The sequence below is a fragment of the Leptopilina boulardi genome, unplaced genomic scaffold, assembly GCF_019393585.1.
Source record: "Leptopilina boulardi isolate dan_hultmark-lab unplaced genomic scaffold, ZJU_Lbou_2.1 LbouV2_342, whole genome shotgun sequence".
Lineage (NCBI taxonomy): Eukaryota > Metazoa > Arthropoda > Insecta > Hymenoptera > Figitidae > Leptopilina > Leptopilina boulardi.
The window spans coordinates 1,197,952-1,223,885 of NW_026137910.1; the positions used below are offsets into that span (position 1 = coordinate 1,197,952).

General features: G+C 22.1%; 2 protein-coding genes across 10 annotated transcripts; both read left to right on the plus strand.

The window, feature by feature from the left end:
• The first annotated feature begins 157 nt into the window (after positions 1-157).
• LOC127285969 (acyl-CoA Delta-9 desaturase-like) lies at positions 158-6,062 on the plus strand. 9 transcript variants are annotated; one of them, XM_051312207.1, is made up of 6 exons: positions 158-175; positions 1,900-2,171; positions 3,314-3,444; positions 3,528-3,733; positions 3,807-3,989; positions 4,462-4,903. In XM_051312207.1, exons 2-6 carry the CDS (start codon positions 1,988-1,990, stop codon positions 4,736-4,738), a joined length of 981 nt encoding a protein of 326 aa, XP_051168164.1. In that variant the 5' UTR covers positions 158-175; positions 1,900-1,987; the 3' UTR covers positions 4,739-4,903. The 9 variants fall into 9 exon arrangements, with proteins under 9 accessions (XP_051168164.1, XP_051168169.1, XP_051168163.1 ...); XM_051312212.1 differs by having other exon boundaries at positions 1,968-2,171; XM_051312206.1 differs by having other exon boundaries at positions 168-193.
• On the plus strand, positions 6,001-24,622 carry LOC127285968 (phospholipid-transporting ATPase ABCA1-like). Its single transcript, XM_051312204.1, has 24 exons — positions 6,001-6,308; positions 7,878-8,185; positions 10,627-10,785; positions 12,661-12,892; positions 13,348-13,515; positions 13,812-13,999; positions 14,079-14,243; positions 14,318-14,426; positions 14,642-14,796; positions 14,892-15,062; positions 16,100-16,171; positions 16,286-16,424; positions 16,542-16,779; positions 17,553-17,709; positions 17,802-18,018; positions 18,243-18,746; positions 19,936-20,061; positions 20,351-20,611; positions 20,750-21,034; positions 22,051-22,319; positions 23,073-23,220; positions 23,303-23,513; positions 23,673-23,886; positions 23,978-24,622. Exons 1-24 carry the CDS (start codon positions 6,002-6,004, stop codon positions 24,137-24,139), a joined length of 4,965 nt encoding a protein of 1,654 aa, XP_051168161.1. The 5' UTR covers position 6,001; the 3' UTR covers positions 24,140-24,622.
• Positions 24,623-25,934: the final 1,312 nt, after the last annotated feature.

Consider the following 25,934-nt stretch of genomic DNA (forward strand, 5'->3'; position numbering starts at 1 on the left):
TATCTTATTCAAGTTAATGCAAATATACTTGTAAAATAGTCTTTTACTTATCAGAGAAATTAAATGCTAGGAAAGAAATTATAATGAGTGTTCTTATCATCAAAGGTATAACTTTTGACTCGTATAATTACCATCGACAATAATTAATTCCTGTTAGTTGAGGAATTGTTTGCTTGTAAGTTGCAAATTCTCGGTAAAATAAATTATCAAATATTTTTTATTAAATAACTATTATTAATAGTAGTATTATTTTTAAATATATATTTTTTTATTTTTATAGTATTTTATTTATACTTGATGCGCTCTGAAGTAAGGAACCTAAAAAAGAGAAAAAAATAAGTTCTTTTTTAATTATATAAAACTAAAGGGTAAGTCCACGTCAGAAATATCAGAATCTGCAAGTGGTTCTTCGATTTTAATGATACTTGGTAAAATTATAGCTTTATATAAGAGCAATGTGTGAGTAAAAGGAATTTTTAAAATATCTAAAATTATAGGAGTTATATCACTTTTAATTTTGATATTGCATTTTTTTCTTTCCTTTATATCTCGGTCAATTTTCAACCGATTTTGATGAATCAAAAACGATTTTTTTCAAAAAATTACGTATTTTCAGAAAATTTTAAAATAAAAATAAAATTTTGTTATTTAAATAGAAAAAAATAAAAAACAAAATTTCTTTTAGATTTTTTTTCAATTTCGACCTCTTTTTTTTAATTTTTAATTTTTTAATAATATTCCTTTTTATTTTATCTTTAATTTAAAAAAAAATTCATCCTGGAGACTTTTTTAGATCTCGTGATATCGTTCTTTAAATATCCACATCTCAAGAAAACTAGGATCCAGATTTGTGTTTCTACTTTCATTTGTTTTATAATATTATTGTTACAAACTAGAAAATTTCGCGTAATGTTTTTATTTTTAAATTACTTGACTAAAACAAGTGAAAATTCAAGCAAATCAATATTTTATTAATAGATTTAAAGCAAAGTTTTTATTTTTTGTAATATTTATAATTTAAAATAAATTGTAATAAAACCTTAACAATGCAACCTGAAATTGTAGCTGAAGTTTTTAGCGCTTTCTTTTAGAGGATTCTAAAACAAATATAGTTATTCATAACCATAAAATATTTCAACTAACAAATGAAAGTAATGATAGAAGCAAGTCCTGCGGTTTTCAAATTGATGAAAACTTATAATACTTAAAGGACGATATCACGAGATCTAAAAAAGTCTCCAGGATGAATTTTTTTTTAAATTAAAGATAAAATAAAAAGGAATATTATTAAAAAATTAAAAATTAAAAAAAAGAGGTCGAAATTGAAAAAAAATCTAAAAGAAATTTTGTTTTTTACTTTTTTCTATTTAAATAACAAAATTTTATTTTTATTTTAAAATTTTCTGAAAATACGTAATTTTCTGAAAAAAATCGTTTTTGATTCATCAAAATCGGTTGAAAATTGACCGAGATATAAAGGAAAGAAAAAAATGCAGTATCAAAATTAAAAGTGATATAACTCCTACAATTTTAGATATTTTAAAAATTCCTTTTACTCACACATTGCGCTTATATAAAGCTATAATTTTACCAAGTATCATTAAAATCGAAGAACCACTTGCAGATTCTGATATTTCTGACGTGGACTTACCCTAAAATCAATTTTTATTAATGTTTTTGAATATGTGACGCACTCTGAATCCTCTTTGTGTATTTTCAATTAAAAATTTTAAAACATAACCTATTTATTTATTTTTTTTTTTTTTGCTTCTAAGGTCCCTTTCTTCAGAGCGTGTCACATATATATAAAGAGTCAAAAAGAAAAAAAAATTCAATAATATCCCAAAAGAAGTTTTACTCTACGCTTTAAATTAAAAATAATTTGCTCTATTAAAAAAGAATTTTATAGGACAAAAATAAAAGTAAGTAAAAGAAGATCTAGAGAAAAAGTTTATGGAATATTTTAGAAAATATAAAAATTTCAAGAATGTCAACAATTACTACTGAGACAAATGATGATATGGGAAAAGTTGAGAAAATCACTGGATTGTTTCATTTTAAAACAAAGATTATTTGGTCATTTTTTATATATTTAACAACTGTGCACATTATAGCAATATATGGATTCATCACTTTTCCTTATGCGTCATCAAAAATGACATTTCTGTGGCGTAAGTTGATTTATAAAACAAATCCATATGAAATATTCTCATAACAAAACACTGTATATCATTCCAACAATTTTTTAACTTTAACAATAATTATCAATTGGCTAACATTTTTTTTTATCATTTTGTACTTTACAAAAAAGAGTTTAATACCTAATTATTATATATTCCGAGACATTTGTTTTCAAGCCAATCAGTTTCTATCCGAATCTAAATTTTAATGTAATCATTTTGAATCCTGAAATTTCATTTTGAATTAATCCCATATATTGACCTGAAAACGGATTTATTTGGAATAAAATTTCATAATTTAAAAGAATTAAAATAAAGCTTTGGATATTGATTCGGAATGAAATTTCAAGATTCAAAAGGTTTAAAATTAAACATTGAAATGAAACAGATTGATTCGGAATGATGCGAAAAAAATTTTTTTTGTTGAGAGTTACGAAGAAATTTAGATTCGGATAAAATTTCCCTTACAAAAATTTATAATAGACCTATAATTGATTTTCGATTATATTATTCTTACCATTTTTTCGTGACGATAGGTTTTTATGTTATTTTAAGAGAAAAAGTTATAAAATTAACTTGAAAAACATACATAAATATTAATGTTAGTTACATTTTTGAGGTTATCTTGCATTTACTTATTTCTAATTTTGTTGACAAAAGTAATGTCAAAAATGTATACAAATTTCCGAAAAATAATTCATTTTTAAAAATGGGTATAATATTATACCCAGGAAATTCTGGATATCACACTAATATCCAATAAAAATAAATATAATAAAAAACATAAAATAAACGGTTTTTTTTTTAGTAAAATATGTAAAATTTTCAAAAAAATGTATACAAAGTAAAACTACAACTTTCGTCTAAAAAATTATTTGAAATTTTTACATATTATTAACCCAAAAAAAAGAACAATGAATTTTGTGTCTTTTTATGGTTTTCACGATGAAAATTAAATTTGCGAGTATTTTTAGTATATGATTAGAAAAAAATCATGCAACCTTTTTTCGTAAAATAAAAAAAAATAAAAAAAAAAATGTTAGTCAACGATTAGATTACAAAAGTCTGGCAATAATATAATTTTTGAGAATTTTCATTCATCCCATGTGAGCGGTCAATATTATATTTTGTAGTTTTGCTTTGTGCAAATGTTGCCAAATTTGGAGAGACAGGAGGTATTCATCGACTTTGGTCTCATCGTGCTTACAAAGCCAAATGGCCACTTCGATTGATTTTACTATTTTCCTACTGCACAAATGGAGTGGTATAAACAATAATTGTTTTAAAGTCTATTTTATGAATAATTATTATTGTTGAAAATCAATAAACAACGTTAATTATTTGCAGTTGAGACCAATGGAATGGATAGAATTCCATCGTATTCATCATAAATTTACAGATACAGATGCCGATCCACATAATAGAAAACGAGGATTTTTCTTTTCTCATTTGGGTTGGTTGTTATTAAAAAAGCATTCGGAATATATTAAACAACAAAAGAAACTTGATTTGAGCGATTTGAATGATGATTGGATCATAAAATATGGCGAAAAGTATTTAGAAAACTTTTAAAACTAGTATAAAGTTGTATACATAGTAACTATATTTAAAACAATTTATTTAAAGGTTTGCTTATCCATTAATGATAATGTGCAGTTTTATTATACCAATAATTGTGCCAGTATATTTATGGAATGAAAGTTGGCGTTTATCATTAATTGCAGTTATTATGCGATTCGTTTTGGTGGGAAATATCACGTTATCTGTAAATAGTGTCGCACATTTTTGGGGAATGAAACCTTATGATCGGTAGGAAAATTATATAAATATAATATATAATGGCTGTTTTCGGCGTTCACCCTGGGTTAACCCAGAGTTAACGATGGTCCAATCATCATTAACATTCTGTTGGATCTACCAATCACAATTAACTCAGAGTTAACCCAGGGCGAACGCCGAAAACAACCAATAAAAGCGCTCTGAATTTAGGGATCGATAAAAATCACTAAAAAATTATAGGTTATGTTAACGAAGTTTGATACGAAAATACCAAGAGCGTAGGAATGAATTTTTTCTAAATGGGCGACAAAAATATGTTTTTGCCACCCTCAGAAAGTGGAAGAAAATTTCAAAATGTTATTTCTAATAGGATTTTAATAGAATTTCCCTCAAATAGAGTTAGATAGGAAAGGAAACAATTTTTCATAATTCACAGTTGAATCTAGGAATAGAATAACATTTTGTTGTAAAATAGTTATAATAAAAAATAATAAATTTTTAGAAACATAACACCAGTGGAAAATAAAGCAATAGCAATTCTAACACTAGGTGAAGGATGGCATAATTATCATCACGTCTTCCCATGGGACTATAGTGCACAAGAACTTCCGATGTATGGCTTAAATGTAACAACATTTTTAATTGACATGTTTTCAATAATCGGATGGGCATATGACTTAAAGAAACCAAGTTCAGAATTAATAAAAGCAACATGCTTGAAAAGAGGTGACGGAACTCATCACATTTGGGAACAAGAGGTACAAAATAAGCATACCTAGCAGGCAGTTAAAATTTTAAAAATATATTTTAGTCAACTTTTTATCATTTGAAATTTATAATAGAGAATTATATATATTATTATTATATATATATATATTATTATTATTATGATTAAATTAAATTAGAGTATAGACAAAGAGAATTGAAACATATCCCTGCTTACGCTAAACTTATCCCCACTCTAGCGCCACTAAACGTAATTCCCATAGTCCCCACCAGGCGTCCGAATAGACGATTGTAGATCAATAACGGTCAGGTAAGGTATAAGCAGAAGGTTAACTATACGATTATCATATTTATTAAAATTTAAGTGAAAAAAAATAGTCAAAAATAATAAAGAAATATTGATAAAAATAAAATAAATATAAGAAATAAATCATTAAATTATATGAAAATATACAAGTTTGGTATATATAACAAGTAACAGAAAATAATATTTTGATCATATAATAAGAAAGCGCCCTCTCGCGCAACTCTAGTGTGCACGCTTCCTAGTCCAAAAATATATTTACTACTGTAAATACCAAACATTTCAGATTTAGGGACAATATTGATATAGTCTTTTTAAATTGTAATATCTCATTTTATTTATCGCTATATAGTTACAAAAGTATAACTCCTTTTCATGTAAGAAGAGAGACAGTTAATATTTAAGAGATGTACCAATTTTAATAGAAGAAAATTGTTCACCACAAGCGCTCATCTCGCGATTAAACTAATTTCTTAATGTGTATAGCGACCTTAAAATATACGTTCTTACGCAATTGTCGTAATACTATAGATTTGCGAACGTAATGCCTTTTCAAGGTCACCGGCATGTGATGAGTAAGACTCTGAAACATTTATATATACAAAAATGATTCTTTAATTATTACATTTTTAATTATATTATAAAGAAGAAAAATACTTTGATTTTAAACTCATTGAAATATTCGACAAGCATTTATAATGCATTTTGAGACCCTATAGACGCCTCTTAACACTTATATGATGTGTTTTTGTATATAGAGATAAAGGTTATCGGTTAGAGAAGTGTTCTGGCCAGTAGTGCTTATGCACTCGAAGTGATAAAACGCGGTGTGTGTGTAATAAGAAAAAAAAATTTAATTACCCTGAAAAACTTTATGGCGAACACTGAGGCTTTCATAAAAAAAAATAAAAGTGAATTTTTAATGTATTTCTTTTTTAATATCTCGACCGAACAATATTAAAAAAAAAAACAAAAAAAAAAAAGTGTCAACAGTGAGAAAAAAAGAAAAACCATGGAAGTGAAATGGAGAATTTTACGTACTTTATTGTGGAAAAATTATTTGACTCGTAAAAGATATTATAAGCAAATTATTTTTGTTCAAATTTTATTTCCCCTATTTATTTTTGTACTATTACAAAAAGCACGATCACCAAAATGGTATTCCAAAGAAGAGGGACTTGTCACTTATAATGATATTGAAACAAAGCACGCTCTTCTAAAAGATTTAGAGGATTTTCATTTGTATTATACACCGAAAAATAATTTTACCGAAAAATTAATAAATAGTACAATTAAATGTCTCTCTCTTTCACCAGACAGTAAGTATAAAAAATAATTATTAAAATTTTATATTTTGAAATCATTATTTCTTTATTGTATTATTATTGATTTTATTTACCATATTATTATTATTAAATAAATAAAAAATTTTAAGAACAATTATTTCATTTTTTTTTAAATTTTAAAAATTTAATGTATGTAAAAAATAGTAAATTTACAAGAACTTTTGTGGTTTTTGTATAAAATATAAAATGTGTTAATGACAAAAATGAATATAGTTCGATGTAAATGAAATTAATGGCAAAAAATTTTTAATTTAACACAAAAAGGAAGTGAAAGTAGAAAGTTTAAATTTAATATTTTCGGATAACTTTCGAATGTGAAAATATGAATGAAATTTTTTCATATATTTGTCTTCCTCGGCACTATAGGAATAATATTCCAAAATCGCCACTTTTTTTTTTTAATTGCAATATAGACCTAATTGATTATTTTTACCACATAATATTTAATAGCAGGTCACGGATTATACGACTTTTTCAACTTTTTCTTACTTTTTTTCTCGAAAATACGACTTTTTTCGACTTATTTGAATATGATGCGACTTTTTCGACTTTTTTTTTTACAAAATTTTTAAACAAAATACAAATTTTATCTAAATTAATTATTTTAAATAATTTTAATAAAATTCTTCATAAATTCAATTATCTTAAACTATTTTTCAATTAAAAGTTTTATGAAATTTAATGTTTACAATTTAAAAAAAATCAAATAAAATTATCAAAAATTTCAATTTAAATTTTTTTTGAAATATTCTTCAAAAATTCAATTATTTGAAAGCATTTTTCAATTAAAAACTTTTAATAATTCAATTTTTGTCTTTTTATTTCTAATAAATTCTTTATCAACAGAATTAACAAAAAATTTCAATTAAAAATCACTTGAAGTTTAAAATTCAAAAATATGAATATTGTAAATTTTTGAAAAATTTAATTACTTTTAAAAAATGTTATCTATAAAAATTATTTTGCCAAAAATTATTTTCAATTCTGTAAAATTTCATTATTGTCTGAAATTTAATTATTTCTAAAAATTTCAACTATAACTCTTACGAAATTCAATTATTTTTAATAATTTTATAATTTCTTTTTTAAAATTCAATTACCTATTTAAAAAAGTTTCAAATAAAAACTCTAAAATTGAAATTTTTTAAGAATTTTTTTTTAGAAATTAACATTAGTTATTTAAAGTGAAATACTTATTAACTAATTAAATGTAATTAAAATAAAATAATCGACTTTTTTTTGGAATGTAAATCGACCAAAACGACTTTTTTTTACAATTAGCCTTAAAGTCGATCCGAGGCCTGAATAATAATAATAATAATTTTTTAATATTATTTCTTATAATTTATTAAAAAAATATTGAATTAAAATTTTTTTTTAAATGCATTTTGAACCATTAACAAGATTTTTATGGTCTTGAATGCGATATGTATAAAATTGCAATAGCTTCATATCTCAAATTGACAAGATAATTATTATCAAGAAACATGTAAAATAAAAAAAAAAGACACGAATTGTATGTGAAATACAATGTTTTTCCAGATGTAACTGCATTTAAATCCGAAGAAGCCATGTTAAAAAATTATTCATATGATCATGGTTTCGATATGTATGATGTAAAAATTCTTGGAATTATTTTCCAAAATACATACGATGAAAAAGAACTTGATTATGTACTGAGATCATCTTTCGATACACCGACAAATTCAATAGGAGGCGTTTTTCAAGGTTACGGTCATTATTATATACGGCAATGTTTTACCACACGAATTCCATATATTCAAACACAAATGTGTCTCGATGAATCATTTATCAATATGTCTATATCAAATCCTTATTTTACACCTAAGGTAATTAAACCATATCAACTTTTACCCTTTTTTTTTTTGTTTAATTATAAATTAAAAATATATTCAAAATTTAAGAATAAGTTTTGGCTTCTATTTAAATTAATAAAAATTATTATTAATCATAAATTATTTTATTATTCAAAATATTGGATCAGGATTTCTCAAATGGATCACATAAAATTTTCAACAATGTTAATTCTTTTTTTTTTTACTTCTATACTATTATAAAAATAAATAAGTTTCCAAAAATATTAAACCAAAAAATTTTTTTTTTATTAACAATTGTAACTTGTAACTTAAAAAAAAAAATTTTCAAGTTAACTAATTCAAAAACAAAAATTTTCCTAGTCTTGGAAGGTAAAAAATAATTTTTTTTCGCCATTGACATGAAAAAGTGTCTTTTTTGTGCCTGTTTTGGGCAGATAAAGTAGCACTTTTTAAGGCAGTTTGGGCCAACTGCCTAAAAAAGACTTTTTTAGGCAGCAAACTGCCGTATAAAGTCTTTTTTAGGCAGTAAACTGCCCTATAAAGTCTTTTTTAGGCAGTTGTTAATTTTTGCATAATTTTTTTTTTTGCTTTTATTTTATTTATCAATTTTTATTATTTTTTTTCTTTAAAATTGTTTCACTTTTTCATAACAATGGCGAAAAAAATAGCGTATGTGGCTCGCACGTAGTAATTTTTAGGTTCGGATGATTTCAATACTCGCTGTCTGTGCGACTTCGGTTCGACTCGGCTCGCTTTCGGCTCGACTCGACTCGCCTTCGGCTCGTCTTCATCTCACCTACAGCTCGCCTTCGTCTCACCTACGTCGCACTAACGACAGCTCGTACTGAAAATTACATCCTCACCTAAAAAGTACTACTTTACGTGCTTGCCACATAATATACTATTGTATGAACATTTTTTTATTTTAAATCAATTATTTATTTATAAAATTTTAATAATAAAAAAAAACACAGAATTGTATAGTAATACTATGTAAACTTTACAAATTGTTTTATATTCCTCATACATTTTACAATGTAAAACTTTTTATTTATTATTTTTATTATAAATAAAAAATTAAATAAGTTATATTAAATAATATACTTTAATTTTATATTTTAATATTGTTTATTACTCTTTGTATTATCATTTTTATTCACTGTTTGGTTTTTCCAGTTTTGCGGTGGAAAAAAAAATTATAAAACTTTGTACTACTTAATAACAATAATTATTATAAATAATAATTACGTGTATGAAGACGTAATTAAACGCCAATTGCGCATCGTTTTCAATAAAGAATATTGATTATTGATTATTCAATTATTACATTATAATTAAATAATTTTTATTAAATAACTTTTTTTTATTAAAATTTTATTACATTTTTTCTTATTTTTTTATTAACTTTTTATAAATAAACAATTTCTTTTTAGCCAACTTTTCTTTAAATTTTTCTTTTTTTTTTTAACAAATTATGTATTTTTCGTTTTATAAAACAAAAATAAATAAAATTTTTTAATTTTAATTGATCCGTTTAAATAATCCAGACCACATTTTAAAAATAACAAACTTTTTAAATCAAAAAATATTGTTCAATTTTCTTTTAAGAATATTTTTTTACAATTTTCACAAAAAAAATAATATAAACGTTCTAATTATTATATAAGAATAAAATTTAGATTATTTTATTCCTAAAAGTCAAAATATATTCGTAAATTGTAATGAATTATATATTTTTTTTAATCGTGCACGCTGCGAGATACGGAATTATTTTACAATTTGTAAAAAAAGGTTTTTCCTATCAAGAAATTTTACATCAAAATTCGAAATTTATAATGACTGCGTGATGATAATATTTATATTGATAATATACACACGTGTTTTTTTTATAAGAGAAAATTATTTTCTGATAATATCAGTTCATTTGACCAGAGATAAACTTCACACTATTTTTTTTTTAATACTCTGTTATTGCACATTTTATAAAATGACTAGCATAAATAATAATTGCACGTGTCTCGCACGCGGGAAATCGAATTTTATGCTCAGAAACAAGTTTCATTGAATGAAAGGAATTTTTGCAAAAATAAAATAATTGTTTTTATTATAATAAGGAAAAAGTTATTATTATGAAAATTCTTTTTTTTTAACAAATTTATTTTTTTTTTTAATATAAATATTCAATATGTAGTATATAATTATGGATTTTAAATCAAATTGAATTAAATAATGAAAAATTATATTCTTTCAAACAAATGAATATAACAAAATTAAAAATAAGTATTTATTTTTTGAATTAAAAGGAAACTTTTTTCTGAACAATAATTAAAAATCACTTTTTTGGGGAATAAACTAAAATTATTTATAATTAAAATTTTTTTTAATTATAAATTAAAATTTCATAAATTTTAACAAAAATTATTTTTATTTTTAAAAAAATGACATTTTTATAGATGTCTATACAAAAATATCCCGAATACAGTAAGGTACAATTACGTTCAAGCGAAGAAATATCAAGATTTTTCTTCGCCACATCAGCGGTAGTTCTATTTTTAATAACTGTGATTACAGAATCTTCATTTTCTGCTAAGGAGAAATACACTGGAGTCAATGTTAGTAATGAATGAACATTTTTGTTTTATTTTACCATTTATATACTGTATTATACATACGAGTCGCATAAATATTCCTTAAATCTCATTTGGAATAAAATATTTAACATAAATCTCACTTTACATAAAATATACACTGAAAAAAAAATTTATTTGATTCAAATATTCGATTACTTATAACTATTATCAAATAAATATTTATTTGTATCAAATAATTATTATTTAAGATGGTATTTCTCTTAAATACAATTTACTTAATTCAAATAAAAATTATTTGGTTCAAGTAAATATTTATTTGATAATAGTCAAGTAATCGAGTATTTGAATGAAATAATTTTTTTTTTTTTCAGTGTACTTTTGGTATAATTTTTATTTTCGTATCTTTCTCATTTGACATAAATTTTAAATGTTATAATTATCAAAAAAAAAAAATTTTTGCCACAAATATTATTGGCATAACTTTTATTTAACAAAAAACGCCTTTGGCATAAATTTTTTTTATATGAATTAAATTTGAAATAAATAATAATAACTTTTTTTCGACGAGGCTACTTTTTTTACTACTAATTTTGTTCAAAAGCAACTAAATGCTACTTTTTTCAAAAAATAATTTTAAAAATGACAAAATTCAAGAATTATAAATTTTATAAATTTTTTGATTCCTATAAAATCTCGACAAGTTGATGATTTATTATTGGCCGCGTGAATTACTGCTTTATATTTAATTATTTTTACATGAATTTTCATTTTTCTAAATAGCATTTAACATAATTTCTTTTTAAACGACCTTTTACGCGATAGAATTTTTAATTTGTCAAATTATTTTGACGGAATTTTTATTTTACAAAATTTCTCTCTACTCAACCGTTTTTTTAAAAATAATTCTACCGAAATTCGGACAATAATTGAATTTTAGAGAATTTTTAATTAAAAATTGTTTTATTTAATTGAATTTTTCAATACTTGGATAAAATTTATTGAAATTATTAATTTAGCAAAGAATTTTAGATAAAAATTTTAAAAATAATTGAATTTTGGAAGATTTTTCGAAATAATTGAATTATTGGAGAATTTTTTAAAAATACTAAATATTTTATATAAGCTTCCGATTCCAAGTTCTAGGATCGAATTACTTAAAATTCTACTGAATGAGAATTCTAATAAATTGAAAATAGGTTAAATTAGAATTCTTTTCAAGAAACAGTTGGGTAAAGAGAAATTTTGTAAAATAAAAATTCGATACTTTGAAAATTTCTTTGGGTAAGCATTCGTTTAAAAAAAAATTCTTTATTAAATGCTATTGTGTAAAATAAAAATTTATGTGGAAAATCATTTTTATGGAATAATCATAAGCTTCTACCGTTGTGCTGCAAAAACAAAAAGTTAATCGAAATTTAACAATAGTTTTTTTTTAAAAATAATCATGAGAAAAATTATGTTAATTTTATTCCTCAGAAGTTTTCTTTCAATTTTTTTAGACAAGAAAATATTTATACTTTAACATCAAACTTAGCTATTTTAAAGATGGCACTGTTTTGATATACTTTTTTTCAATTTTAGGGATATATATTTTTTTTTTAAAAGTAATACTTTTCTTAGCCTCTTACTGCGCTTCTAAGCCTGTAATAATAATAAATAATCATTTTTAATATAAAACTCATGACATTAAAATTTTTTTTGATATAAATTTATTTCTTCAAATTTTATGTTTTATTTTTATGACATATAAATATTATGTTAAATGTGTATTATGTGATGTAAAATTTATGTTAAATGAAAATTAATTTCAAGTGAATTTTATTACAAATGGGATTTAAGAAATATATATTATGAATAAATAATAATAAAAAGCAAAAAATTATAATGATTTTACAGATATTAATGAATTTAAAAGGAATACATTTTTATGAGAATTTATTCAGTTGGTTAATCACTGGTATATTGCAAGGCATAATTTTTTCAACATTAATTATAATTGTAATGACACAATGTTTTGAAAATCCAATACTTTCTTATGGAAATTCATTTATTATTTGGCTATTTTTGATTTTCCATTTTGGTCATTTAACTGCATTTGGAATGCATATTGCATCTTATTTTTCAAACAGTAAGTTTTTTTTTATATTTTACTTTTTATATTATTTCATTTTTCAGTTTTATATCTTTATTTTATATTTTTTATATTTTATTTATTAAATTTTTTTGTATATTTTAAATCAAAATAAATTGAAAGGATGTACAATAGTAAAATGAATAAATTTTCCTTCATTATGAAGAACAAGAAAAAATTCGTATAAAAATTACAATTGAGAAAAATAAAATGTTTGAATAGAATTTTGATAAAATAAATAGATAAGATTTCTGTTTTTTTTTAACAAGACAAATTTGAAAAAGAAAATTTTCCATATAGAAGATAATTATTAGGAAGTATATAATAAGTAAACGCAATTTTTGTTGAATTGAAAAGTATATATAACACTGCTGCATAAAAGTATAAATAATATATAATTATAAAAAAAATATTTTTATTTTTGTAATTGTTTGCTCTACTCTTTATTACAGCTCTAACAATGGAAATTGTTATTACTATCTTGTACGTTGGATCTTCTATGTTTCAAGCGGATTTAATAGATAGTTATATATTTGCATTGATACCATACTTGGGTATCATTTTTCCTAATATATTATTATTTAGAATGTTTCAAGAAATGGATAATTATGAAACTTTAGGTACAAAATTTTTATAAATATTAATATTTAAAAAAAAAAAGATTTGATAAGCAAATAATGAAGCACATGATAAAATTTAATGATAATAATTGTAATGAGTTTTTCCTATAATCACACATTTGCGATAAAATTATGAAATTATAAATTGTATGAAATTTAATATAATTGCTATAAATAGATTTTTATTTAATTTACAAATTTTTTTATTTGAATTTAAAAGTGCAAAAAAAAAACTTTTCAAATTAATTTTCTTATCAAAAATATTAATTGTGAAATTATTTATTTATTTTTTTTAGCAATAGGAGTTCAATGGAGTAGCATGTTTCGAGTTTCAGATGCTCCTTATACAGCAGCAGGAAGTATTGGAGTTATGATAATTTTTTCAATATTAGGCACTGCCCTGCATTTTTTTTCATGCATTTATATTAATATTGTGTTCCCGGGAAAATTTGGACTTAAACATCATCCATTTTACCTTTTACAGGTAAAATTTTATTATTTTTTTTTTTGCAAAATTAAGATTATAGATAAAATTACAAAATTACATTTTTTTTTATTTACAGAAAAAAGAAAATATTTATAAAGAATTAGAAGAAGAATTAGATGAATTTAATTATAATAATGAGAATGGAAAACCTTTTGAAAAAGTACCAAAAGGCGTTTTCACTCCTGGCATTCAAATTCGAAATGTTACAAAATCTTATACAACAAATTTATTTAACAAAAAGGTATATATCGATAAAATTAAAATAAATATATAATTTTTTTGGATAAAAAATTAATTTTTTAAATGTTTGATTAGGAAAACGAGGCTTTACATGGAATATCGTTGGATATTTATAAAGGTCAAATTACAACTTTATTAGGACGTAATCGCTCGGGAAAAACCGCATTGATGTCAATATTAACAGGTTTTTATGCAATAAACAAATAAACATTTTTCAACTACAATGAAATAGTTTATTATATAGTATTTGTTTGATGAAACATTTCTTGTCGGATCAAAGTTTTCATTTTATGTAACTTTGAATAAAATGTATTTTCTTTTTTATTTAATCGGACAAAAAAATATTTTTCTTTTTTTTTAATTCAATATTAATGGATATTTTTCTGTTTTTATTTAAAGGAATATCTGAATCAAACGAAGGAATTGTCTTTATAGATGGTAAGAGAATAAATGATTTCTTTAAATATTTCTCAACAGACTTAAGTTTCTGTCCTCAGGAAAATATGTTTTTTCTTGATCTAACTGTAATGGAGCAAATCGAATTTTTTGGATTGGTGAGTCATGATAAATATTATTATTATTATTATTTATATTTTGCATTAAAAACTTGATTTTTTTATATAAAAAATATAAATAAATAATTTCTTAGCTCAACTGTATAAACAAAACTGAAGATGAACGCAAAATGTTATCTTTTAACGTTGAAAAATTAATGAAGAGACTCAATATTTATGATAAACGAAACTCTTTACCCAAAGAATTATCTTTTAGTGAACAAAGAAGATTGTGTCTTGGAATTTCATTAATATCCGATTCAAAAGTAAGATTTTTTTTTTAAAATTAATATTTAATATTTTAATTTAGGCCTCGGATTATACAATTTATTCGACTTTTTTGACTTTTTTTTTACATTTTTTATAAAATTTTTAAACAATTAAAATACGTTTTTTTTAGTATATAATGCAGATCTTCTTCAAATATTCTTTATTTCAATTATTTAACAAATTTTTAACTAAAATTCTTCTCTGAATTAATTATTTCTAATAATTATAAAAAAAATTTTCACAAATTCAATTTTTCAATTAGAAATTTAATAAAATTCCAATAATTATTTAAAATTTTTTAAAAATCAAATAAAATTACCAAAAATTTCAATTCAAAATAACTTGAAATTAAATTATTTTCAAAAATTTCAAATTAAAACCTTCTAAAATTTAATAATTTTAACTATAAATTTTCGAAAATTCAATTATTTTTAAAAAGGTTATCTAAAATTATTTGATAAATTATTTTCAATATTAATATGTAAAATTTAATTATTGTCGGAAATTTAATAAAATCTTTTGAAATTCAATTATTTCTAAAAATTTTAACTGTAACTTTCAAAATTTAATTATTTTTAATGATTTTTATAATATTCTTCAAAAATTTATTTATTAAAAAAAATTTCAAATAAAAACTCTAAAATTGAATTGTTGTCAGAGAGAGAGAAAAAAAAAAAAAAAAAAACTACAACAGTTTAAATTTGCAGAAAATTTATTTAAAATTTAAAATCTTCTACAATTCAGTTATTTAAAAAAATGTAATTTAAAAATCTATAAAACTTAAGTATTATATGAAATTTTTTTGACCACTAAAACTAAAACTATGTCCAAATTTTTAATTCGAATAAATTGCTTAAATATTTTTTTTACTTCAAAAAATTCTAAAAGTGGAACTTTTTTAGAAATTTGTCCTACTTCATTAAAATTTTGACTTTTTTTGCGCTTTAAAGTCGTTCCGAGGTCTATATAATTAAAAACCTAGAAGTAAATATAATATGGATAAATAAATAATTACAAATATTTAATTAAACAGATTTTAATTATGGATGAACCAACAGCAGGAATGGATTCGAAAAGTAAAAGAAATACTTGGAATATGTTACTGGTAACAATGAGTTTATCATTCTTTTTTTTCAAATATTTTTATATCAAATTAATTATAAAATTAATTTAAAAATTCAAAATAAGTGAAATAATAATAATAATAATTACTAATTAGGAAATGAAAGGCGAAAAAACAATTTTGATCAGTACAAAAGATACAGAAGAATCTGATATACTCAGTGACAAGATAGCAATTCTTCATCTAGGAATATTAAAGGGTTACGGAACATCGACATTTTTGAAGAAAATATACGGTTGAATATAATTCCTACAAAAATAATACAATGTTATTACAATATTGTTGAAATATTGGAAAATTTTTTCAAAATAGAATTTTATCTTTAATTAATAAATTAATTATAAATTTGCAGGTCAGGGAAATATTGAAATTACACTCTCATTAACAACATGGTGTAATACAGAATCAATAAGACAAGAATTGGGTGTAGAAAGTGAAATTCTTAAATTAGAAGACGATACTATGATTTTATGTGTTCCATGTTCAGAAAAATTAGTCGAATCATTGGATAAAATTGAAAATCAAAAGAGGGAATTTGGTGTGACAGCGATAAAAGTCTCTCTCATTACATTAGAACAAGTTGTTCTAAAGTAAGCAAATTATTTTATTTTAATATTAATATAATATTCCATTCCAACATTCGTTTATTTTGAAATTTTTTTATTTTTTGATACATTTTTTTATCTTTTTCTACTTTATAAAAACAGGTCCCATGATTTTTTACGAATTTCTTTTATCAAGCATTTTACAAGATATAAATTTTTCAAAATTTCAAATTAAAATTTTTTTTTTTTTTTGAATTCTTATAATTTTCTTATAAAAATGCATCAATTTAAAAAATGCTGTTTGGAAATTACGTGTTTTTAAATTAATTTTTTGAAACAAGTATAGTTTTTTTTTAAACATAGTAAAGCAGGTTTTAGTCCTCAAAAAGTGAAAATAACAAATTATTATTAATATACAAGGATTTTAGAATTTATTTTTGAACAATTTATGAAAATTTGTTTTTAAGTTAGAATTTTTTTTTGAAAACTTGTATCTTAAAATCTTGATTTTATTCATAATTTTAAATTTTTTAAAAAAAAATTTTGCCTCAAAAATATGCTATCAATTGAATTTAGAAAAATTGATTATTATTCATAAATTCATTATTTATTTTTGAGTTATATTTTTTAAAAAATTTTATTATTTTATTTTAACTCAAAAATTATATATTAAATATTTGGTAAATGAATTGAGTTCAGAAAACTTTTATATAAATGTTTTAAAAAAATGGAAAATTTCTTAAATGTTTGTTGAAAAACGTTTATTATTTATTTATTTATTTTTTTTTTAATGTAATTTGAAATTTCTTTTTTTCAAGAGTAACAAAAAAAGAAGAAGATATTGACTTGACACGACCATTTGTAAATTCAGCCTATAAATTAAAAGATCGTGAATTATTATTGCAATCTGCATTTGCATTAATTGAAAAAAATGTTACAATTGTTAAAAGAAATTGGAAAATTTTTCTCATAATGGTGAGCATCATTAATAGTTTATAAATAATTTAATCTTCAATACTAATATTGATAACCATTATATTCATAATTTTATAAAGTATTAATTTCAGATGGCACTTCCCTTGATTAGTTCATTATTTATGATAATGAATTTTTCATCAATGAATACAGTGAGAGAATTAAAACACATATCACTTAATTTCTACAATGATCCTCAAGTTATGCTTGCCACCAATAATGAAACTCTCAGTCGTGAAACAAAATCATATGTCAATCGTTTTCATGCAAAATTGACTGAAATTGATTCAAAAATTAATATGAACGATGGTAAACAAAATTTACAAATCAACATTTTACATTTAAAAAAACATATTAAAATTTTTTTGTGTAAATTGGAATATTTTAATTTCAATGTAGTTGGATTTAAAATATTATATATCGAGATTTTCATTAAAAAAAAATTTTTTTCGAAATCTTTTTATGAAAAATAAGAAAATACGTATTTTCATAACATATTTATATTAATAAATGTAATTAAAAATTTTTTTCAGCACTTGTGAAATTTTCAACAAAAGATGTTGCAGCATATCGTAACAATTTAGTAACGGCTATTGAATTAAATGTCACTGGAAAATCAATGAATGCTAATGTTCTTTATTCGGAAACGGCTGGATTTAGTTTGCCAATTGGAATGAATATTATTTCAAATGCACTAATTAGATCATATGGAGGAAATGAATATGAAATCAGTATTTCAGATCATCCACTACCACAATTAAGATCATATTCCTCGTACGATTTATTTACATTATCACTTTTATTCACAGTTTTTTTATATCCGGCTATAGCATTTTTTGGCATACATCCATCGCAAGAAATTTCTTCTGGTTTAAAGCATCTTCAAACAATGACTGGAATTCCATTAGTAATTTATTGGGGCTGTCAATTTATTGTTGATTTCATTGTTTTTCTTGTTTTTATTATTTTTTGTCTTATTGGATTATCCACTGTTGATCACGTTGTTGGTCTTGAAGTTTATTGGTCAACTGAGCTCGGTAAGTTTTTTAAAATAATAAAATAAGAATTCGAAATTTTTTACAAAATTTTTAAATAATTAAATATCTAATTTAATTTTTGAACGACAAATGGACAAAAAAAAATATTAAAAAAAAAATTTTTTTTTCTCTATTCAGAACTAAATTCTAAACAGATAATGTGACTGTTGATTTTAGAAATGTAAAAAATATTGTGATTTTTTATACTTTTTTTGTCTATTATTTTATAGAAAAAATATTTTTAAATAGTTAATATTACATAAAAATTAATTACTAGAAATTTCTAGAAATCTTTATAAAAGATTACTATTTTTTATTTTTCTTTGGACTATTTTTATTAAATTTTTTTTTATCAATCAGTTATTTTGCATTAAAAATTTTTTTTTCTTTTTTTAGACAAAATTCTATAAACATTTTCACTCTATAGAGATTTTTGTTCAAAAATAAATCGCATTTTTTTTTTTTTTACAAATAATGTTTTATATAAGCCTACCAGAAATTCTTCTCTCGTGAAAAAGTTATTTTGCAATCAACTTTTTTTCATAAACAAAATATATAAACAATTTATTTAAATAAACAAATAATATTACAAAAACTGTAATTTTTATTTCAAAAATAGAAAAAAAGAATGATAATTTTTTTTTAAAACCAATTTTGTTTTTTAAACCAAAACTATAATTTTAGATAAAAATTTTTATCGGGGCCAATTTGAAACTTTTAACAAAACTATTTGAATTATTTCATTTTACAATTTTTTTCAAAATTTTTAGTTTTTTTCGACTTTTGAATGTTAAGAAAGGAAAATTTTTTTTTATAAATAAAAATAAAATAATTCAAAACAAAACATATTTTTCGTAAATTGTATTTTAATATTAATTTGTTTATAAAAATAAGAAAGTTAATAGTAAAATAAATTTTTCAATGATAATTTTTTTAAGAAGCTTAGATATTAAAAATTATACTTAAAAAATTAAATTTATAAATATCCAATCCAAAATGTCCGTAGAATGTAGGAATTATTTATATAATTTGTTTTAAAAAAATAAAATTTATTGCAAAATTATTGTTTGATTAAAAAAAAGGTTTAATCAGACTAGTCCAAAGTGAATTTTTAATAAACAAAGCAATTTTTTTTATTTACAACAAAAATAACGCATTTGCAAAAAAAATATAATTAAACTTTTTACAGGTATTGTAACATTGTTATTAATATTACTTGGAATTAATGCTCTACCGATGGCGTATATTTTCAGTTATTTGAAAATGTCAAAGTCTAATGTCATTTTTAGCTTAGGACTCTTGCCATTTTTATTATGTAAGTTTGAAAATTGTTTAAAATACTTTTTTAAATAATACCATAATTATATATATATATATTTCTATGTGCCATTACAGAAGTTTTTTTTAATCACATTTCGGAGGAACATCATAAATTTTAATGAAACTTTCTAATATGTTGAATTTATATTGGTGAGATTAATGTGATAAAAAAAAAACTCCTGGAAAGGCACCAATATAATTAATATTTGTATGTATTAATAATATTAATATTTATTATTTATAATTTGTTTAAAAAGAAGAAAATATATTTTTTTATTTTACAGTATTGATAGAGGGATTCTTTTGGCTTTTAGAATTGGATTCCTATCCCTACTATTACAATTATGAGAGTGATACTTATGAAAGAAAACATAATACCTTCTTTTATTTTCGACAAATACAAAAACGATTCTTTCAACTTATTCCACATATAAGTTTCTTTCATGGACAAGTTGCATTTTTAACAACAGCCATTGAAAATGCTCATTGTCGCTATTTAGTACAACATGATATTGCTGATCATTTTTTTGAAGAATATTGCGAAGGTAAGTTTTGTATCTATATAAAATAAGAGCAGGGGAAATTTTCCCAAAAAAAATTTAAAATATATTTTTCCCTGACAAGTGAATAAAAAAGAAAAATCATCTTTTATAATTGAATAACGAAAATAATAAATTTTACAGATTTAGAATGCCATGGAGGATCTTGTAAAAAGAGTCTACCATATTTTGGTAGAACTCCCAGAATCTCCCATGCTGAAATACAATTAGAGGAATGTTTCATATTTTTGTGTTTAACTCCACTTTTATATTTTGGTATTCTAGCAGCAATAGAGAATAAATTTTTACAAAAATTATATATCAAATATTTTAATAAGATTCAAACTTCAAATAATGAGGAAATTGACGATCAAGTTAAGGAAGAAAAATACACAGTGGGTTTCGAAATCAATAAATTAAGAGCAGAAAGTAAGTGAAACAAATTTTTAAATCCAAATTTCATCTATATTATTTATTATTATCGTTGAATTTTTGTTTATTGGCATTTTTATGTTAATAATTGTGAATGCGGATTTAAAAGAAAAAGAATTTAATTAACGTTTAGAAAATTAAAATATTATTATTACTAATATCCACTGGAAAAATAGATACCAATTTCCAAGAAAAAAAAAATTATTTACTTATACATTTTGCATATGATCAAAATTTTCTAGACGCCTTATTTTGACCTTAATCTCAAAAGATCAAATTCCATAAAGTCGAATAACCATTTTATCAAATTATTAAAAGTTCGAATTACAAAAGGACAGAATTTTTAGAAATTCGAATTATCAAAAAAGCAAATTTTCAAAAGTTTGAATTAACAAGAGATATAATTTTCAAAAATTCGAATGTCTAATTAATAGAATTTCTGAAAGTTCGAATTATCAAGATCCAAATTTAAAAATTTCGAATTAAAAAAATATAGCATTCGATTTTTTGATAATTCGAAATTTTAGAAGTTTTATATATTTTGTATTAAACCAAGTCCACTTCTGGGCCGAAAGGCTGAAGCTTAATTAATAAATAATAAGTTTTAAATTTTGGTAATTCAAACTTTTAACAATATAAAAATTTGATCTTTTTGTTATTCAAATGTATAAAAATTAAATCTTTTGATAATTCGAATTTCTAAATATTCGATTTTTTTTTTTTTTTATTCAAACTTTTAGAAATTCGATCTTTTATAGTAATTTGAAGTTTTAAAAATTCATTAAAAAAATGGTTATTCGACTTTATAGAATTCGATAATTATTTATTTGTACAAATAAATAATTTTTGTAAGTTTAAAATTTTTTTTCTTAAAAATTGATATTTGTTCTTCAAACTAATATTATTAATATTTCAAATTTTTTAAACATCAATAAAATATTGTTTTTGAAGAATTGTATTCCTAGGTATAAACGTTTTTCAAAAAAAAAAAAAAAAAATGAAAATATTTTCAGGTGCTTCAAAAAAAGCTAATAAATTGGTGACGGAAACGAGAGTTGAGGGCGATACTGCATTTTTAGCCTATGAACTCAATAAATGTTATAAATCAAAACAAATAATAAAAGATGTTAGTTTCTCTGTTAAATCTGGCGAATGTTTTGGATTACTTGGCGCGAATAGTGTGGGAAAAAGTACAATTTTCAAAATTATTAATGGAGAAGAATTAGCGGACAATGGTGATATGTTTTTAAAAGGATATGGCATATCCTTTGATAAAAAGGAGGTAATATTCATAGAAAATTATTTGGAATTTATTTTCTTTATTTTTTTTTTTTCACAGAAAAGTCAGATAATTATATTTCGACTAAAGTTGTTACGGACTAATTTAAAAATAAATTAAATAAAATATTCATTTTTTCAAAAATAATTCTCTACGATAGAGAATAAAATTATATTTTTATTATTTCTCAAACTATGAATTTTAATTGAATAAGATGCTAAAAACATAAATTAGTTCATTGTGCTCAAAGAAATGATGAAATTGTTATAAATTGAATTTGAAATTTTTTTCAAGCTTGTAACTTTTTTTCGAAAGCTCCAATTTGCAAATATTTTTTTTATACTAATATAATTTATCTGCTATTAAAATTTTGACACCAAGATGTATTTTTCTTCGTTTCAAAAATTTGAAAATATTTTTACTCAAAAAGCTTCTAAAAATTTTATATCTCTCTCTATTTTTATAAAATAACATGAAAATGTGAAATTGTTTTAACGAAGTGGAAGGAAAATACTTTGATCAAATTTTAATAACAGATAAATTATATTTTTGTAAAAAATATCTACAATTAAATTTCAAAATTTTTTTTGAACTTTCACAAAATAGTTACAAGCTTTAAAATATATAATTTTTTTAACGAAATAATAATTAAATTTCGTTTCCTAGATATCATATTTCTGAAAGTACGAATTTTTTTTTAAATTAGGCAACAATAAAATATAATGAGAATTATTTAATAATTATTTTTTATTACAGTATCTATCACAAATAGGCTATTGTCCTCAAAATACAGCACTAATGGATTCATTAAATGCAAGAGATCATCTTCGTCTATTCACACAAATAAGAGGAGTGCCAAAAAATCAAGTTAATTTAGAAGTTGAGGATTGGATTAAGAGATTAAGTAGGCAAAAATTTTTATTTTAAGCAAATTTGAAAATTTTGTTTTTTTTAAATAATAATAATTATTATTATTTTCATTATAGATTTGACTGATTGTGCTTCTGAACCATGTTACACGTATAGTGCAGGAAATAAACGATGTCTAAACATTGCAATGGCTTTTATTGGTACTCCCCATTTAGTATTATTGGATGAACCCACTATTGGAATTGATCCAGCTTCACGGAAATCATTTTGGAATATGCTTAAATCATTTTTAAGAGCTGGACAATCTGTTATTCTTACGTCACATTGGTAAAATATTTCAAAAATAAAATCGTTATTATGATATTTAACATTTTTTGTTAAAATATTTTTTTCTAATACAATTTTTTTGTTTTCGTTTAAAAAGAAAAAAAAAATTCCAAATATTTAAAAAATATAGATAATAATTTCTCGGCAATTTATTTTCAGTATGGAGGAATGTGAAGCACTTTGTAATCGATTGGCTATATTGGCGAAAGGTCAGCTCATTTGTATTGGATCGAGTGAAGAATTGAAACAACGTTTTAGTAATGGATACAATATTAATATAGAATTAAATCCAGAACGAGCAGAGGCGCAATTAAATGCACTAAAATATGATTTAGAGAATTCAATAAGTTGTGAAATTCGAGATGAACATTTGGTAAGTTATGTAAATAAATTTATTTAATTATTAACATAATAATAAATCATTTTCAAATAAAACAAAAACTATTCTCCAAATATTTTTTCAGAGTAACATCACCTACTATGTGAAAAATTCTGAAACAACGTGGAAAACAATGTACGACTTAATGAAACGATTACAACAACAATATCCTTGTATAGTAGATTTTACAATTCTATCAGCGACATTAGAACAATTATTTTTACGATTTGTTAAACTCAAGGAATAGCAAAAAAAAAAAAAAAATTTCCATACACTATTTTCTGAAAACCAAAAATTTGTAAATTAATGTAAAATCAATAATATTTAAGTAATATAAGTCATTCCAAAAATATTTTCACATATAGTAATTTTTAACTGACATCGGTAAATATTGAGGGATGAAAAAAATAGAAATCTTTTTTTATTTGTTGTTCTTTAGTCTCTAAATGGAAACTAAAACTAAATTTTATATTTATAAAAAAATCTTTAGATAATAATAATACAAAAAAGGAAAATCGAAAAAATCTATATCAATTTATCGATCAACGTTACTAATGATATAGTTCATTATTACGAGAAAAAAAAAATATTGTACTTTTATTGTATTATATATTGTACGTACAAATGAATCTCATGTGATTTATATGCAAATTGAATCTCAACATATTATTATTCATTATTTTATAATTATAATGTATTAAATTAATAAAATGTCAATAATTCTTTAAAATGGTAAAAATTCATTAATTTTAAATTATTCTTTTTTTTCTGTACACTGATGAAGTTTTAGTAAATTAGTTTTTAGAGATTTTCATTGAAATTTTTTTACTCCTTATTTTTTTTAAAAGAAAAATTTTAATCTTGAGTTTTGTATTAAATTAAAAAATTTTTTTCAATTCAAAATTAAAAAAATGTCTTTTTTTTAAGATTATTGAACGGTATCTGAAATTATTTGGCAAAATTAATTATCGCCCTTTAAAACGACACTGAACGTGAAAATAATAAATTGACAGTACAGGGTACGGAAGTAACCAATTTTGTATCCTAAATAAAAAAAAAAATTAATAAAATAAATAAACTTTAAAATACTTTAATTTAATATTTAGTATTGCAATAACTAATATATTAATAAATCGATAAGAAATTTTAAATTGAAATTAAATTCTAAATTCACGTGAATATATATTTTTTTTTTGAAATTCCCGCTAGAAATTTAATGCGCAAACCTTGTATTGTACACTCTTGGCCGTACCTACACATTTTTGTCCTTTTCTAACTCACATGTTGTCATGGCATCACGTGCGTTAGAAAAGGACAAAAATGTGTAAGCTTATCTGGCTACGAGTGTACTTCCCGCAGTTAACTTAAATTTAATCAACCTTCACTTCACAGAACACTGTGATTCCCCTTTCCTTACGTTCATTGCCTTGATTGTCTAAGGGTAATTCCACATCAAATTTATAGTCAACTATTTAAATTATAAAAAATATTTTTTTTATCCTTTTTTACAAAAAAAAATTATTAAATTTTATTTATTATTATTATTATTTTATTAATTTTTTAATAATAAATTTTCAAAATTTTAGCTTTTTCTAGATCCGTTTTTTCCAAAAGAGTATTTAACTCCGAAAGTATTGAATTTAACAATTTTTTACAAGAGAACTTCAATTTGTCTTCAACTTTAGAATGTGAACAAAAAAAATTATAACAATTTTTTTGTAAACTAAGATTTTGCAAAAACTATACAATTCTTTTGCATAAATCTTCTTAGTGTTTCTAGAGAAAAAAAAAATGTTTTAATAATTTTTTCATAAAAAATTATTATTTTTTTCAATAAAAATTGATATTTGTTAACATTATTGAAAAGTCGATGAAAAAATAAAAGTTTTCTTATCTTGACAAAAATTATTAAAATGTACCAATAGAGAGCGTCTATAAATATCAAGCACTTTTTCAAGATTTTTCACCCCTACCCTCTCCCCCCACAACTGTCAAACTATTTTTTTTATATTATTTTCTTATAGAAAAAATACATTATGTCA

Bases quoted from the DNA above. Each gene is read 5' to 3' on its own strand.
- LOC127285969 (XM_051312207.1), top strand. From the start codon at position 1,988: ATGTCAACAATTACTACTGAGACAAATGATGATATGGGAAAAGTTGAG. The intron at 2,172-3,313 runs GTAAGTTGATTT...TATATTTTGTAG, and splicing joins AAAAATGACATTTCTGTGGC to TTTTGCTTTGTGCAAATGTT. The intron at 3,445-3,527 runs GTATAAACAATA...AATTATTTGCAG, and splicing joins CCTACTGCACAAATGGAGTG to TTGAGACCAATGGAATGGAT.
- LOC127285968 (XM_051312204.1), top strand. From the start codon at position 6,002: ATGGAAGTGAAATGGAGAATTTTACGTACTTTATTGTGGAAAAATTAT. The intron at 20,612-20,749 runs GTAAGTTTTGTA...TAAATTTTACAG, and splicing joins TTTTGAAGAATATTGCGAAG to ATTTAGAATGCCATGGAGGA. The intron at 23,887-23,977 runs GTAAGTTATGTA...ATATTTTTTCAG, and splicing joins AAATTCGAGATGAACATTTG to AGTAACATCACCTACTATGT.